The sequence below is a fragment of the Hydractinia symbiolongicarpus genome, chromosome 15, assembly GCF_029227915.1.
Source record: "Hydractinia symbiolongicarpus strain clone_291-10 chromosome 15, HSymV2.1, whole genome shotgun sequence".
In the NCBI taxonomy this organism is placed as follows: Eukaryota; Metazoa; Cnidaria; class Hydrozoa; order Anthoathecata; family Hydractiniidae; genus Hydractinia; species Hydractinia symbiolongicarpus.
In genome coordinates, this window is record NC_079889.1 from 8,153,295 (window position 1) to 8,171,356 (window position 18,062).

General features: G+C 34.4%; 1 protein-coding gene across 1 annotated transcript; it reads left to right on the forward strand.

Moving 5' to 3' along the window:
* The first annotated feature begins 1,840 nt into the window (after nucleotides 1–1,840).
* On the forward strand, nucleotides 1,841–17,590 carry LOC130628872 (patched domain-containing protein 3-like). The gene is made up of 7 exons (XM_057441907.1): nucleotides 1,841–2,238; nucleotides 6,637–6,748; nucleotides 9,578–10,623; nucleotides 11,952–12,319; nucleotides 13,953–14,880; nucleotides 15,874–16,011; nucleotides 16,600–17,590. Exons 2-7 carry the CDS (start codon nucleotides 6,744–6,746, stop codon nucleotides 16,878–16,880), a joined length of 2,766 nt encoding a protein of 921 aa, XP_057297890.1. The 5' UTR covers nucleotides 1,841–2,238; nucleotides 6,637–6,743; the 3' UTR covers nucleotides 16,881–17,590.
* The last annotated feature ends 472 nt before the right edge of the window (nucleotides 17,591–18,062 follow it).

An 18,062-nucleotide genomic window follows, 5' to 3' on the forward strand; every position in this document is an offset into this window, starting at 1 on the left:
AAGCGAAACGTCGCTCTAAAAGTTTGTTACATGAGCTTGCAAAAGAGATATAAATTCACACAACATTTTTTCATGGCAGCTGGAGAAACTTTTTGTTGTGAAAGAGGGTAAAGGTGGCTTGCCTTATTGTATTGATCATATCTAATGTTGAACAATTACAAAAACACATCGACAATTTTTTTTACGCGACCATACAGGCAACCGTTTTATTTACTTTCTTTTTCTTATTAAATATTAAGAGTCAATAAATATATTTTATTGCAAAAAAGTATGTCAAATATTTTGTTTTGAAACCTTATGCTAAACACGAGAAAGGAAATTAGGGAACAAATTGGACTTAATGTTACGTTTGGAAGAAAAAAAAGTAATTGTAAAAAAGGCGATAAAGATTTCTCTAAATTATGAAAGACGGTGGGTAGATACTTCATGTATGCTTTTTCCAATCAATATAATAACGCATGCTCAATAATGCTACTATTTCGTTCAGAAGTTGCACGATGTTATGTGAATTCGGATGGTAGTACCTAGTCCACTATCAAAACATATCACCGATGTCTACATTAGGTGAAAGGCCTTTTCCTGCTAGGCTATTATGGGACTCCTCAATGCTAGGGGACAGTGGGAAGGGGGCTGATAATCCTGCTCTGTAATTTATACAGGTTTTTTATTCGTTAATCAAAAGTGTCACCCAGACTTTAAGTAACAACTTGGTCAAAAAAACTACAGATGTTGATATTTTGCCAATGACGTCATCAAATGCGCAGAAATGAGAACATAATGGTTAAAAATTGTGATTTGTAAAAAATTTGTGTAGTAATTGCTTGGTATTTTGTAAAACTTATAAATGGGCCGACAGTTTGACTTGATGTGTGACATAAATAAAGGCGAGGTTGGAGCACACGTTAAGGTGAGAGGACTCTGTTACAGTGTAGAGCCATTGGGGCAACGATAAAATGTGAAGCGACTGGCTGTGTGAGAAACAACTGTCTACAAAAAGAAAATAGGCCACCTAAATACATTTTTAACCATTACCGACGATGAAATGTTTAATATATTAATACATCGCAACTAGAAATTTGGATTTTTCACAATGAAAACCAGATAACACTATGTTAAAATTATTATCAAATAAATAAATAAAAAGTTAAAACAAGAATACAGTGTAAAAAAATACAAAAACAGTTTTAATAAAAAAAATAAAGCAGCTGATATCCGGTAATAACAATCTGTGTCTCGTTTTTTTAGTTTTCTTGGCACAAGATGTATGCGACAAACAATCAGTAGTTATGATGGTTCAAAATTGTGGACTTGATTGTGATTATATTTTACTTCATTTTAGAAGAAAATTCAAGAACTTAGTTTTCTAAAAACTTCTTTTTTTCTATCTAAATGAAAGTTCAGCCTGTGATTTTGAATTTAACAACTTCTTAATTTTGCGATTATTTTAATTTCAAAGTTTTATGCTGATGCTGTTGCCAAACAATCAACAGCTCACATTCTATCATAACAATGAATGGATTCTGTATAACTATGGTATGTTGATTGGCAATCTCGTTCCCAGCACCTGTTGTCTCTTTTTTATCTCGGGACGGCGAGACGAAAAGATACAAGGGGGACGAGGTTGGCTGATTGGCTGAACATAAAAGTGCTGACACATAATTATTGCTTAAAGTGACCAACCTCGTCCCCGGGGTTATTTCTTTATTTTACATAAGATGAAACATCTTTCAAAAAAGATACAAATGTTGGATACTTTTAGTTTAATTTTTAGTTGATATTGCGATAAAAAAGGGAGAATATGTAAGCATTTTATTTGCATTTTTTAAATTTTATAAATTTGTCAACAAATGTGTCTCCACTGTTACTAGAAAAAGGGTTAGGTTTTCTCTTTTAAGCTTCTGAAATATTTGCTTTTTAGTCACAAAAACTTTGATAAAGTCTTGTATTTTTTTTTACATAGTTTGCTAAATTTTATTTTATGGGACCCATGCGCACGCCAGGTTTTTTCTGTTTTTTAGGGCATCCCTCGTTCTGTACCCAGACCCAGACCTGCAATTTTTTAGTATGCGAAAAGGTCTGCGCACATGGTCACATGGATACAAAACAGAAAAAGAATATGTTGCTTGCGCCTGTGTTTGCGCCACTCAAGATAAATTCTGGTACTAATTAAGTTAATTGGTTAACTCTGGAAAAGATACTTTCGATTTTCAATGTTAACGCTCGTCTTTAGACAAACAGGTAAATGGCTTAACGTGAGCACCTTTCTTTCAGACAGAGAGTGCGTGCAATTTAGATTTATTTACTGTAACACTCTCGCAGGCCAGCTGGTTTTTAAATGTCTGATCTGTTTAGTTTCTGTCCCTCCTTATGTTCACCAGTTTCATTATTTGTATCAAAAAATGTTTAATTTTAGGTTTAAGGGGCACCTTCTCTTATAGCTAGCTACACCTTGTGCTTACACAAAATCTTTTGTGGGCATTTTGGGAGTGAGGCTTTAAAGTGGTGATGTTATTACTGTGCCAAAATGATACACAGGACTAAGTACCACAACTAAAATACGTCACTTAACAGCAAGGCTCAGCCTACAAACAAACTAGGGATCCTGTGACCCTAGCATTTTTCTTCCACCATTTTTAGCTGTTTCGGGATTGATGAATTCTATGTTATGTAGGTTATTTATCTAGCTATATATGTAGTATATATGACGCCTTAGCTTAGTGGTTATATCTCTTGCACTTCGTGTGAAAGACCATGGTTCCATTCCCTTTGGCGATTTAATATTGGCGAGCGAATATTTCCATAGCCCCAGTTAACCTCAGCCTTGTGAGGGTAATGGTGGAGATGGCACACTGTGTTCTTAAAATGAGCGTTAAATACCCAGCTGATGTATTCCACAAGTCACAGGTTAAAATATATCACCATATATTTTTGGCTTACTTTTGATATTTTTTAACGTTCAACATACACAATTATGCATACACAATTATGCATCGTAAACACACAAATTTGACCTGTGCCTTTGTGTAGACTAAAAAAGACCCTGGAACAAGGTTTCCAAAATTATCCACAGGTGCATTATGATAAGAGAAAATTAAATCAATTAAAAACAATTGCCAGTTTACCAGATACTTTTCACACCTATGTGGTATATACTTGCAAAACCATTGCTGGAAGGTGTTTGATAATATATGTCCACCAGCAACACGGCTGCTAATCCACGTGGTCGAACATTCTGATATGCAAAATTTTTATTCACAGCTTAAATTAACAATTTGAGATAATAGAAGGGAAAGTAAACATGAGTGAAATAATAGTGATAGATAGCAAAAGTAGCGAAGAAGGAGTGGTTAAAGGATATGTGAGGCAGAATGTGTATGATATATTTTCACATTTGATCGCTGGTAAACAAATATATACCTTTTTACTGAGCACAAGGTTGACTCAATAATTGGCTTTGTTCTATGTTCATGTAGGTATATTTCGCATAAAAGTGTACAGTTACAAAAGTTTCCATATATATATTATATACATGTATAACATATGTTACATAAGCACACAATACTATGGATTAAATGCAACTATCCTTAATAAGCCAGGTGACTCGCAAAAAACAAAAGTAGTCTTGACATGTGGGATATAAACTTAATATATAAACTTAACTCTTCTTAACTCTTTTTTTCTTTATCCATATATATATTTTGTACTTTTTTTCACTTTAAATAAAATTTAAATTTTTTAGAATGTGTGTTTTTTAAATTCAATTTCAACACAAATGTTTAAGAGGCATCTATTGAAAAAAGTAGAGGGGAACATGTTGATCCGACTCTCCAGCTCTCTTCCGATGTCACTATCAAAAAATAAAAAACAGTGGTTATAATGTTATCAGTCATCATGGACTCTAAATGTGTTAATTCTCTAAAGAAAGCGGGGACTAAGTTTGTGAACACTTGATGTTGGAGCGGTTAAGTAGCGTAAGATGTTTACATGCAGCTTATATTTGTACATTCTAATCAGAATATATATAAAGGGGTAGTGGTAGTTCTCCTGACAAGTGTTAAAAATTGAAAGAGTGTTAAAAATTCCCTGTATAATATTGCCTATTATGCAATGGAGCTGTATATCAAAACTGGAAATGGCTAAAATTATTTGCAATGACATAATTTGGAACATTTTAAATTTTTTACCTGTGACCTGTGTGACCTGTGGAATGCACCAGCCATTAAATACCCTAGGACTCCCTTTCTAAGCCATGACCTCTCCAGGAAATAATAGACATGGTACATTCCTCGATATTCTATGTGGAAACAACACTTTTCGTGGGGATTATTAATTGCATTTTTGGTAAACAAATAAAAAAAGTGATAATATATATATATATATATATATATATTATTCACAGCAGTTCCCTAAACATTTTAGTGTGTTTAAACCAAACCAGTTTTTCCCGGTTAAATGGGATCCAAAATCTCACTTTCCCTACTTGCATCACCAGGTTGTCTGCAAAAAACCATAAGAGCTGTGGAATAACAGAAATACCTAATTGTGTCTAGGTATTTAAAAATATCACTTAATTAAGTCAATTAAAATGTCAGTTATATATTGTATGCAAATGATTTGGATTTCATGGCAGAGTTAATGGAAGAATTAGTTGAAAAGTTTGAGAAGTGGAAGAAAGGACTAGAAAAGAAAGGGTTAAGAGTGAAAGCAGCAAAGTCTAAAGTCATGATTAGTAGCATTTAAGCCAAGTGTGACCTTGTAGTTGGAAAGTGGCCTTGTGTAGTTTCCAGGAAAGGGGTTAGTAGTAACTCGTTTTTTGTCAAACTTAAAGGATTGGGTATACATAAGAAGTGCAATGGTATTGGAGGAAGGTTAGGAGCTGACATTCAGTTTGTATGTAATCGCTGAAATTGTGAAGTTATAAACACCTAGTCGATAAGGCCCATGAAAAAATCCACTTAGACAAAAAAGAAATTAAAAAGATGACGTCAGCAAAAACCTGTCAATGCACAAAGACATTTTTTTCCAATTTCCTTTGGCCGTTACCTGTCTTGTAGTGTAGACTTTGAAATGCTGGGCAATACCTGTCTTGTAGTGTAGACTTTGAAATGCTGGTCAAAATAGGGCAAAACCTATAGGTAGACCGAGAAAGACTAGGCAAATACTAAGGACAGACTTAATGCAGAAGAATTTGAGTTAAAATCAGTCTAGACCAGATTGGAAAAGGGTTGTTGACATAAATCCCCTAAAGTTAAACCGAGAATAATGAATCTCTCTAAACAACATTCGGTCCTTGTGGACAATTAACTTTATCAAATGCATTGGTTTTTATATATAAATCAGTGTTGATGCTGTATAAAGAACCATAACAGTTTAGATTGTATTGTTATAGTTATTAACTTTTTATGTCAATCTTTTTTTAGTTAGTTATAAAAATAAAGGCTATATACACAGTTTGTTAATATAAACATTAAAAAAGTTTTTTTTTTGGCAGATGTGGGTAAGTAATAAAACACTCTTTATATACATACAAAACTCTAGTTTTAATAACTAGTTTAGATATTCTCTAAAATAGAAAGCTCAAAATCTTTTTACAAGGTATATACACACCTCTTGTAATTTAAATTTGGGAAAAAGTCTAAAGTTTATTGATTCAATGGGCCATTTTGCATACAGTTTAGCAATAATTAACTTGTGATTTTTTTGCTAACAAATAATTTTATAAAGATAGGCTTTGTTTTTATTTAAACGGACAATTATTCACAAAAATGTATATTTCACAAAGTAAAATTATTGAGTTGAAGTTTAAGCTCAATGGAATACTTATAAGGCATGCTATTGTCTATACTATTTAAACCAAGGTTGTAAAAAACTTATTTTTAGAAAAGCATCACGCCTCAAAGAGCGCACTACTGAAATAGTCAACCATATTTGAGACCTGGTTTATCTGTACTAACTGCTTGTGCTGGTGTATCTCTTAATTAATTTTTGAACTTTTATCAGACCTTATTCAGGAAAATTTAAAACGATGGGTGACTGTTTCTGCAATGATATGGTTACGACATGGCTTGTGTTTGCGTAGTATGATTTCTACCTGTACTCAGCGCTCAACTTGACATTCAATGTTACCCAGCTAGTCTGTTATAATAGCTGTATTTTTTTCAATTGTTTAACACGCAAATCTTTAAGCTATAAATAACAAAGGTAATGTATTTTTATTGACTTTGTTGTGTTAGGCAAATTGCCATAGAATTTTCTTGGCCTAAAGGCCTGAGCAATAAATCGCTCTGCCAACATTACAATAATCTAGACTGGGCGAGAAATCTGAATAAATAGAATAAGTTTATAAACGCATATTTTATAACAAAATCTTTTTTATCTATTTTATCTTGTCTTTTTTTATATATTTTGGTTATTTTTATACTGCAAATGATAAAAAATAACATTGATTTCCTTGTGAGATTAATTAGTATTGCTCAGCCAGACAAACTGTTTGTGGAATTGGGGGAGCAATAAATGGCTCAGCTAGTTTATCATTTCTTAGGATTGGACGAGCCTTGTGTGAGCAAGAGCGATTGCTCTTCCCTTATTGATAGGCCTATTTAATTTTTTTTGACATTGTGATTATTATTTGTTTAGCAAGCATTTAAAAACAAAACATCAGACGTCCATGACAAGTGTACACAAAAAGTCAAAACATGATGCTTCGCTAAGTGTAATATCATTATTGACGTAGAGAGAAAAACATGAGGTAAATTGTCAATCTTTTGTTCAAACATAAAATGTTTATGAACTTTTTTCTTATCCACAAAAAAAAAAACATGTACACTCACATGATTTTTTATGTATAGAATAAACTTTATTAGAATATCGAGGCTGGAAATGGATCAGAAGTTAGGAATACCCTAAGAATATGCCCAGACTCGAATTTTTATTTTAAAGTTACAATCATCAAGCAATATTGTACAAACTTGATCTTTACTTTTTTATCTATCTTTAGATGTAAGGGAGAAAGCCCACAATCCAATACTTACTTTGTCAAACTATATATGCTTAATTTTAGGAATTTACGATACCTAATACTATATTTTTGATTGCCCGTCGCACTCTGTAACAGTAAGGTCAAATCTATCTTTGTGTGTGAATTTGATTTCTTACTATACCATCGATGGTTTAAATTTAAGTTTAATTAACATCTCTTTGTCATTTAGTACTCGCCCTCAACAGTATTCAGTGGTTACAATATAGCTACACGCAATCTTGGACAAAATATTTTCCGTTCGTCTAACTTCAATTTGAATTTTTAAGGCTAACCACTGTTTCATAAGAAAGTGTCTACCATTAAACAAATGCACACATCCATTAAATAATTTTGATACAGAGTAGGCAATTATAAAAGAAACTGTCAGATTTTACAAAAAGAAACATTTGTTTGTATTATAGTTGATCATTCTATATAGTTTTTTGATTTTCAACTGTCACTCGTTTGGGACCTTCCTTTCTATTTAGCTTTAGTAAAACGGGGCTAGTTTTATTCAAATTAATTTTTATTTTTAATTGTTAATATTTTCGTTCCAATGGCATTTAAATTTTACTTTATTCGACCAGTGCGATTTGAACACAATGTTTCGTTTTCACATAAAAAATATGTTGATCTTTGCACTTCCTATCGGCGCTTTTTTGTTATTTCATAGTTTTCTGTCTTTTGCGTGTTATTGCTATCAAGATCTTATGTAAGCATTTATTTAGGGTTTTCATTAGGGTAATGAAAAGTGCCCCTTTATTTTAGAAAGAGGGTCAATTGGGCTACCGAACGCTACCCGACATGATCGGTACAGGTCTCGTCCTTAACCTCTAATCGCGGTTCAAATTTGGAGAAACTGCTTATTATATAATAGGGCGTTATTTAAAAGTTAATTTTGTAACGTGGTGGTATGTATTAAAAGACGAGTTATTAGGGTCTGAAAGATCGCGTTTTGAAAATTTGCAATGAAAGGTTGCAATACAAAAAAGCAGAGTTTTGACATGCGAGTCTATCGAACGTCTCACTTACAAAACAACTTAGACACTTCCCGAATTTTATTTATTTTATTTATTTGACCGAAAAATGATAAAATATTCGAAACACTAAAAATATAATAGTGTGAAATTTCAAATCACACTACACAAAAATAACCTGCTACAACAGTTTATTTTGTTACGTTATATTTGATCTTCGTTTAAAAGAGAGGCTCGTAAAGTCTATTTTTCACTTCAGTCCACGGAATATTTTCCGCAGAATTGAATGAACAAGAACAGAACTGAAATTTTCTACTGGTAATTTTCACTTCATATTAGTGTGCGCATGCAGAAAGTAAACACACTCAATACTCAAGAAGTTAAATAATCTGACCTGTCTACACAAAACACAAAGAAAAAGTTGAACTCAAATCTGCTTTCCCCGGTACGGAACAGAAAGGAAAATTTTCCACTTACGCAGTGTAAACATTTTAAGTACGCATGCTCGGAAGTCTTCAGTGAAATAAAAAAACTCAAAGCTTTGCGCTGTAACAATAACGCCACAAAAAACAAGGCTTGAGCAAGATCAAATAAGTTGAACAGTGACATGCATGCTAATTTAACGACAATTAGCTTCCATTAACTCGAACCTTAAATAACTCGAACATTCGTTATCTCGACCCATTTATCGTCCTCCAAGGCTAAATTAGAGGCTAAATTATTCGGATAACTCAAACTTTTTACTCGAGGAAAAAGAATTTCCACTTCATAAGTTTTTATTTACTTCTGATATAATCGATAATGTTTTTTGAGATTCAAGGAAAATTCAATTTACTTACATGTCTTTTCCATCGCCAAGATTGCACTTTTTCCAGATTACTATTCTGCCATCTCTTAAAAAAATCGCTTGAACTCGAACCATAATCTCATTTTAGACTAAATTCTATTCTACTTAACGGAAGCTTCGTTTAACTCAAACATTTGTTAATCTCATGAAGGTTTAAGTAACCGGGATTTAACGGTATACTAAATTTAAAAAAATAAAAAAGGTACAGCTAATGTTTTAGAAAAACATAAAAATTTGGTGTCTGAACACTGCTACCCACAACAAAGATTATGAAGGTGTAACCTATACCTCATTTGTGGTAAGGTTATGCGTTTTAATTCTGGTGAATTCTCGTAAAATATTTTAAAGACGCGAAAATTAATCAGTACAGCTGTTCAGCTTTTCAATTTTAATTTCTTTAATTCCATTTGCCTGCTGAGTGCTGACATATTTAAAAAAATTGCCGGGTGCTGGAATAATTACAAAACTTGTGGTTGTTACCTAAAGAAAGATTGCGAATATTACTACGCGCAAAGGAAAGTATACGCATTTCTCGATAAAAACTGTCCCACTTTGTAAATATAAACGAAAAATGCTTCCTGTAAACATTATATACTCTTGAAATTATATACACGCGAAAATATACGCACGCGAAATTATATACACGAGAAATATACGCGCGAAAATATATACGTGCGAAAATATATACGCTCCGAAATTATATAGTATATAAGATGTTCTGGTATAATCTTTTAGAGGCGACAAGAAAAGTTGTACTCCATGGATCATATGGCTTCGTATCTGCAAAGCGATAAACAACTTTATAGAACGCTTATTCGAATCCCACGCACGATTTGTAACCAAACACTTCCGTTTAGTAATCGCAGTGAGTTTGTTGCTGGTGATTCTGTTAGCGCTTGGAGCAATCCGAATCAATCCGATATCAAGAAATGAGGAGTTATTTATTCCGCAGGGTAGTCATGCGTTCAAAGATTTAGATAAAGGCGAAGAATTTTTCCAACTCAAATTTCGAACTGAAGAATTTATTGTGATGCCTGATCGAAGTGAAACGAATATTTTGAACAGCAATGTGATTTTTTCGAAAGCTTTAGAACTTCACGAGAAGATCATAGCAACACGTGATTTTCAAGATATATGTGTTAATGTAGACAATTCTAGCGGTGGGTGTCTTTTTTTAAGCCCACTGGAAGTGTTCGGTTATAATACGTCATTGATTCAAGCTGCTAATTCTACCGTAATTAAAGCCACTATGAATAAATGGTTACACAAGCCGCAATGGCTGTTCCGCAACGGTCGCCCCGCGGCTTTAAATTTCGAAAACTTATTGGGCAACTACAACGGCACTGGTTTGTCTGTTAATTCTGCGAACGCGGTTAGGATGGTGTACTATGTTAAATATGTGAATACGGACGACGCTGACTACGATAACGTGCTGGCGTGGGAGAAAACCTTTTTAGATGTGTGCGAAAAATACACAGATAACTTTTCTAAGGATGGTATTAATTTGTTTTACTTTTCCGCCAGGACGCGCGATGATGCGATACTAGAGAGCACACTTGGTGATCTGCCATTGTTTAGTGTTGCGTTCATACTAATGATTGGCTTCTGCTTGTCTGTATTTTTACGAATTAAAAACCCAGTCACTGGCCACTTGTTGATCGGGATTGCTGGCATCTTTGTTATTGTTCTTGGTGTAGGCTGTGGATTCGGCTTAGCTATGTGGGTGGGTACGAATTTTGTTGCGATAACAGGAATTCTGATGTTTCTTGTGTTGGGTATAGGTAAGCAAATTAGCTTGTCTTTTTTTCTTTTTGTGGAAGATTTAGACCTTGTCCAGAAATTTTGTTATTGGATTCAATACCGCTTAAATGCAATGTTTTTTTGTGATTACAAATGCATGTTTTCAAATATTTTTATCGCTACGCAGCGGTTTAGTCGTATGCCAATACAGTCTTATTTAGGTACGGTTCTGCTAACGGCAATAGTCAGGGTTGCTTCTTCAATTTTAAAAAGTCTTTTTTAAACTCCTCAGTTTTCGTCAGATCTCCTCCAAAGGCACATTTTTGATAACATCAATCTCAAAGCTTATTTTAGTTTTGCAAACTGTTGAATGGTGTACTTTTAAAATGCATAGAAATACAGCATAGGTTTAGCGTCAACGGTATAAAAATAATTTGTTTTTTAGTCACCACAACACCATTAGAAATTTTTCAAATATTCTCAATTTCTTTGGGACAGCAAGAAATGTGCTCAAATCTTCTCAATTTTTTTATGAAATTGTCATTTTCTCAAAGTTTAATATACTCAAATCTGCCCAAATTTTACTCTACAAAAAAAGTGGCAACCTGATATGATCAATGTTATGCGGTTTTGTCGTACATTGTTAAATCTTAAAAAGGTTTTACGCAGGATTCAAGCAACTTTTTTTGATTTTTTAGAAATGTTGGCTGCTTATAATTCTGGAAAGTGTTTTTGTTGTTGTTGTTGTTTCTCAGTACAGTTTTTTATAAGGATTCTCATAAAAACGCGTCCACTCAATTTTCTTGAAGTTTAAGAATTGATAGTTTAATTAAAGATGTTTTACCTCTTTGGATTTCTAAATATGTTGTAAAATAATGCATTCTCTAATTTATTCGCAAAAATTAAATTTGCGAAATTTGCGAAATTTTGTACCCGCATAAGTTAGGGTACATGTTTTTATAAGTATAACCGAATATATGAATAAGTATATTAGGGCTCAGATAGGGAAAGCATACGCACAAGCATATTTCTCAGCCTTGGTGAGTCCTTCTGATGCGTGGTTTTATGGGTATTTTAATTAAGCAGTCTTTTATTACACTTTTATTACAGCTTTATTACACTTTCGGAACTTGGCCTTCTGTAATTGTACCCTTAGTTTTGCGGCTGTTCCTATAAAGCTAAAAATAGGACTGTTTCATCTTACCCTTTTTTAGTTTATAGGGCAGCGTTTGAGATTTTTAGAAAAAAGTGTATAACTGTGTTTTACACATAACCATATCCCAGCCCAACTTCAAATTTTCACTTATAAAAAAAAACATGTACCATGTCTACCTTCCAGTTTTCGTCTTTGCATTGATTCAAAATTCAGGTATGGATAATTTGTTTATCATCGTTGATGCGATGGACAATACCGACCCTAATATAAGAGGACCAGAGCGATTGGTGGTTGCCATGAAACACGTGGGCGGTTCTATCACTATGACAACAACGACAGACTTAGTGGCTTTCGCCGTTTCCACCGTCAGTGCTTTTCCAGCTATTCACTACTTTTGTGTTTACGCCGCCCTGTCTATCTTTTTCGCATACGCTGCTGTTATCACTTTATTTCTGGCCTTGCTGACGGCCGACATACTGAGAGTCGAAAATGGGAGAAAAGATATTTGTCCGTGTTACGAAGTGAAGGATCACGACAAGACTAATCCGTGGTTAAACCAGACAGAAAAGCTTTCTCGGAAGGTATTGACATTTTTGTTTACAAATCGGATAGGAGAATTATCTCCTAGGTAAGTTCACTTTGTAGTCAGAACTTTTACGGTTTTAAAAATCGCGAAATCTTCGCATTTCTGCAGAATATTTTGCGACTTCGTTACATTCCAAGTTAGGTAACATTCCCCTTGTCATCATGGTTCTAAAAAGCATAGCCATCCTGACAGACTGGACCCAAGAATTTTCAAAGTATTGTCACAAGCATGCGTTTGAAAGAAAAATGAAATGTTTTAGATTTAATGAAAAATTTATCGGTTAAAAAAATTATTTAGCGATTTTTTTCGCAATTGTGTATTAGTGGTAAAGCCCACCACAGCAGTTTCTCTCGGTTTAATAATTGAATTTCCGCGCCCGAAGGCGTAGGAAATTCTTTAAAACCGTCGTTTTTTTCTTTTGGAGCATTTTTTGAGAAAAAATCGACCCTGGGATTTCACGTTGACGGACACAGATGCAAACTTCGTACCCAAGCTCCTTAACTACTGGGAAGTTTAGTATTGACGCTTCAGGCCAAAATTGGTATTTGTTTTCGACAAAATTTGGCACAGTTAACAAAAAAAGTATGCTGAACATAATGGTGACATAATAATTTTGATTTTTGTCACCTAAATGTCATTTTAGGCCAAAATTGGTCCAAAAATTAGAACTACTTTATTTTCAACGAAATTTGGAACAGTTAACAAATAAAGTATGCTGAACATGATGGTGACATCAAAATTTTGATTTCTTCTTACCCAAATGTCATTTCAGGCCAAAATTGGTCCAAAAATTAAGACTACTTTATTTTTAACAAAATTTGGCACAGTAAACAAATAAAGTATGCTGAACATGATGGTGACATCAAAATTTTGATTTTTTGCCACCTTAAATGTCATTTTAGGCTAAAATTGGTCCAAAAATTAAAACTACTTTATTTTTGACAAATTTTGGCACAATTATCAAAAAAAGTATGCTGAAAATGATGATGGTACAAAAGTTTGATTTTTTGTAACCTAAATGTCATTTCAGGTCAAAATTTATATAAAAATTAAAATGTTTTACTTTCGACAAAAATTGACACAGTTAATAAAAAAAGTAATTCAAAATTTTGAAAGTTAGTCAAAATTTTAATTTTTTGTCAACTAATGCCGTTTAAGACCATAAACGTTTCAATCGCAAGACTCTCAACCATGAATGATAAGCTGTATTTTTTGTTAGCAATCTCTTTTAAAATGTGAGTTTATTATGACACGCTTCGTTTTGTTTGCGTTTGTTGTAAGATATAATGTCACTGGTGTACTTTATCTTCGGAGGTTCATGCACCAAACCCCTTCGAATGTTTGGCACAATAACACAACGAATTAGCAGGTTTTCATCAAATATTTTCGTAGCGCGCGGAAATTCTTAGAGCCCCCAGGGCTTCTTGTTCTTAATAATACATATTTCCTATCAAAATATAGCTCTTTTCCTTTCCAGATAAGAATTCGTTTTTTTTTTACTCTCAAAAAGTTGCATACAAACAAATCTACGATCTCTACTACATTGTAAATAAAAACGCAATAATATTGATATTTTAGTTATGAGTTATCTTACACTTCCTTCCACAACACAACTCTTTTCACTTTAGTACCTTATCAAATGGGCACGGTTGATCATGAAAACTCCGGTGAAAGTAATCGTCTTCGTATGCGCATGCGCGTTTTTAGCTGCTGGTATTTACGGCACCACACAAATTTCGCAAAAGTTTCATTGGAAGAAGATAGCTACGGACGGCTCGTACTTTAGAAAGTTTGCCGATACGCGAGATCTGATCTTTCCGTCCGGTTACGACGTTTCCGTTATTGTTCCGCCGAAAACTAATTATTCGTCACCAATTGTTAGAGCCGAGATGCGGAAATTGGACCGAATTGCTTGCGAGAATTCTCGCTACTTAAACAAAACTATGAATTGGTTGACAGCATACGAGGAATGGCTTCGACTTGTTCCGAACACGACGTTTGATCAAAATATAACAGGTTTTTTAAGCAGTGCGCCCATGTATAAAGCGGATGTCACGTTCGAACATGGTCAAATTCACGCTACACGTGTTATTTTCTTCTACGAGAACGACAATGACGCTATAAATCAAGCTGAAGCCATGAAAACCATTCGAACTGACTTAGAAGAGAAATCAAAATTGAACAGCGTCTTCCCAATATCCATCATGTTTATCTACGCCGAACAATTCGCTGCCATTCTTAACGATACCATCCGAAATTTAGCTATTTGCGCCGGTACGATTTTACTGATCACGTTACCGTATCTAACACATCCAGGCATCACTGTTATGGTTTGTTTGAGTTTTGTTAGCTTGTTATTTGAGTTACTCGGTTTGATGTCTGCGTGGAACGTCTCATTGGACGCAATTGCTATGATGGTTATAATCACTGCTATTGGCTTCTCCGTTGATTACACTTGTCATATCGCTCACGCATACACTATATCACAAAAAGACACACCGGAGGAGAGAGTGGTGGAAGCGTTAGGAACGATGGGAAATAGTGTTCTCAACGGAGGTACGTAATTTTTATTATATTAAGGGAGTGAGAGAGGGAGGAAGGGGAGGAGAGAAGAGGGGAAGGGGTGAGTCGGTTGTTATCAAAAAGGGTGGATTTTCATTCATTTTTAAGTCTGGAATAGATTGTAAACGATTGCTGGGAAGCGGGTGGGGGGCAAGGGGTACATATTTATTCAAATTGTGTTAATAAAATTATTTCTTACCGTAATGCTTCGAATAAACGCCCCTTCTATTAAACGCCCACTCGAATAGACGCCCCTCTTTTTCAGTCATATTATAAGTAAAGATCCTCCTCTAATAGACGCCCCCCTCGAGTAGACGCCCCTCTCTCATAAGGGAGTTTATGCGAGGCGATAGTAAAAGTATACTTACTTACTTTCTTTTTTACTAAATCTTAGGTTTATAGTTAGAAACTGAGCTTTTCACTTTTGAAGTTCATTCTCTAAAACATGTGAATATCATTTATTTTCTGTTGTGAAGATATATATTATAGGTATCCTTAAAAACCGCAAAAAGACGACGTGTAAAAAATTTAATAAACGCCCCTCTTTTAAACGCCCCCCTCGAATTGACACCCCCCAAATTGTCAAAAAATTTAATAAACTCCCCGGGCGTTTATTCGAAGCATTACGGTATGTTACATTATGTTGGTTTTAAAGAGTTTTATTGAATTATGAAGTGATGTAATTTTAAAAATTAGGAAAATCCCTCCCAATTTGGTTATATAGGAGATGGATTTTCCTTTTTTTAATATAGGGCAGGGTTTTATTAAATGTAAATAGGTGGGAAAATGTTTTGGTTTGATGTTCCTCCCCCCACCCTACATTAACGTTACTAAAAGTAGGTAGCCAGAAACAGATATCCGTATAATCTTTTTAACAATACTTTAGAATGTTTCTGACACATCTCCTGTGTTTTCTTCGCTTTCCGATCTAATTTGGTTTATGGGCATTTCTTCTGTTTCCATTCAGCACAATAGTTGTCTTTTTAGGAGTTAGCACATTTCTTGGTATGCTAGTAACTGCGTTTTCTGCTGCCGAGGGGTTCCGTATTTTCTTCAAAATGGTGTTTGGTATTGTACTGCTCGGCTTGATACATGGTCTCATATTTCTACCAGTGCTACTGTCAAGTAAGTCTTCTTTGTAATTTATGAGTTACAATTTAAAGGCTAACTTTTCAAAACCAAATAATGAAATGCGTATTCCCTTATAATATGCGTTTAGTAGATGGGTCGATAATACTACAATGGGAATCCTCTATAGCGGCAACAATCGGAATGTAAGAAAAGCGCCCACTACAAAATAATTCTTTTACTCCCAAACCCTGCTCTGGAGTAAAGTGAAATCATCCGAAAAGTGTGCCAAGGGGCTGGTGTTGCAAGAAGAAGAAAAATTTAAGAATTCGACCGTCATTTGATTCTTTCCTGAGAACAGTGTCTGTTGTAGAGATGTGTTATAAAGGAAGACGTCTATAAGGAGTTTCTGCATGCTTAAGCGGAAATGATAATTGTGATATTTTATTACAAGTCGGGTCTGTCACCTATATAATGTGGTGGTTATTGTTTGTATGTTTGCTTGTTTGCTTGTTTGTTTGTTTGTTTTTTTTTTTTTTTTCAAATTCTATTTTACATGCGGGTCATATTGATTGAGAGGTTTATTTTAACTATTTTTTATCTTCTTGCCTCCTCCTATTTTTTTCTATTTATTTTGTATTGTAGTATTCGTGAGGCATGATTTAAGAGAAGATATGAAAATATTGATTGACCAAGCTGGCTCATCACACCACACAAGACCAAGTGTTGTTTCACCCTCCCAATCTTCTGATCCGAACCCTGCTGAAAACACAAAAGATGAAGTAGAGATGAAACAGATAAAACGAGAAGGAGAGCATAATGAGAAGGCTGGATCTACTGAAGTACTGCCAACAACGTCACAATCTCCATTTCTTGGCTCGCCTAATTCTGCATATGAAATTGAGTATGTTGTAAAAGAAAAATAAATAAATTAAAATGGTTTTTATTTGTATTTAGTATTTAGAGTTTTTAATTTATCTAGAGTTTTAGACTGTGTTTACTGTCCCTAGGATGGATTTCCACGAAGAGAATTGGACAGCGAAATGTATCTGAGGTTTTGTTTGTTTTGATTTCCCTTTGAAACATTTTTTACTTTTTAGCGGTGAATTATTTTGCTGTGAACTGAGTGTTCCCATTTAACCTTTTTTCATTTTCTCTACGTGTTTTTGTATTCCGTGAAAATCAAGAAGGTAATTGCGCAGTGAATTCGCCATTCATAATTCGTCAGTCACAATTCGCCATTCACAGTTCGCCAGTCACAATTCGCCAGTCACAATTCGCCATTCACAATTCACCATTCACAATTCGCCAGTCGCAATTCGCCAGTCACAATTCGCCATTCACAATTCGCCATTCACAATTCACCATTCACAATTCGTCATTTAAATTTCGGCTCGTAAAAATAAATTCACCGTAATAACTGGGAATTAGAAAAACATTCTGCATTTGTTCAGATTTTCTTCATTTCATAGGTCATGTTTTCGGACAGTAAAAGTATTAGAGATAGCTGAAATCTGCGTAGCGGTCATTAGATTTTTATGTATATATAGATATGAATGTTGTTGTTTTTATCGATGAAGATTAAGCCTACTCAAAATATAATGTCTGGTGTTTTATCGAGAAACGCCATCTAAGATTCATGCAGTTTCTTTCGTTTCAACCTCCTCCTTGTCGCCGTCGCTGAGCTGGCGTCTTATAGCCCAGACGGCGTAGGCGGGATCTATAGGTGTATTTACCTTACCCTTTGCTCTATAAAATAGTCAGGTCCTCTTTTTTGTCCAATTTTATCGACCGTTTACGTTTCCCTCGACTACCTCTGTTGCGAGCCTAGTTGAATTTTCTGAAATGCCTCCTTGTGTGTCCTGCGTTTATCTCCTCTGCTTCGTTTAATGTCCCTTGCTCATAAACTACACATATTGTTATTAACCCAGGGCGCAGTGGTTCTTTTCACTAATAACTACCTCACCTTCAGAGATGAAATTTACCTGGCAATTATAATTTCAGTCCCGTGATTTAGTCTTCTCTCGTGGTAAAATAACTTCGCAGCGGACCACTCCTTAACTCTGCTGAAACCACAAAACCGCTAAAAATAACCCCAACTAAACTGA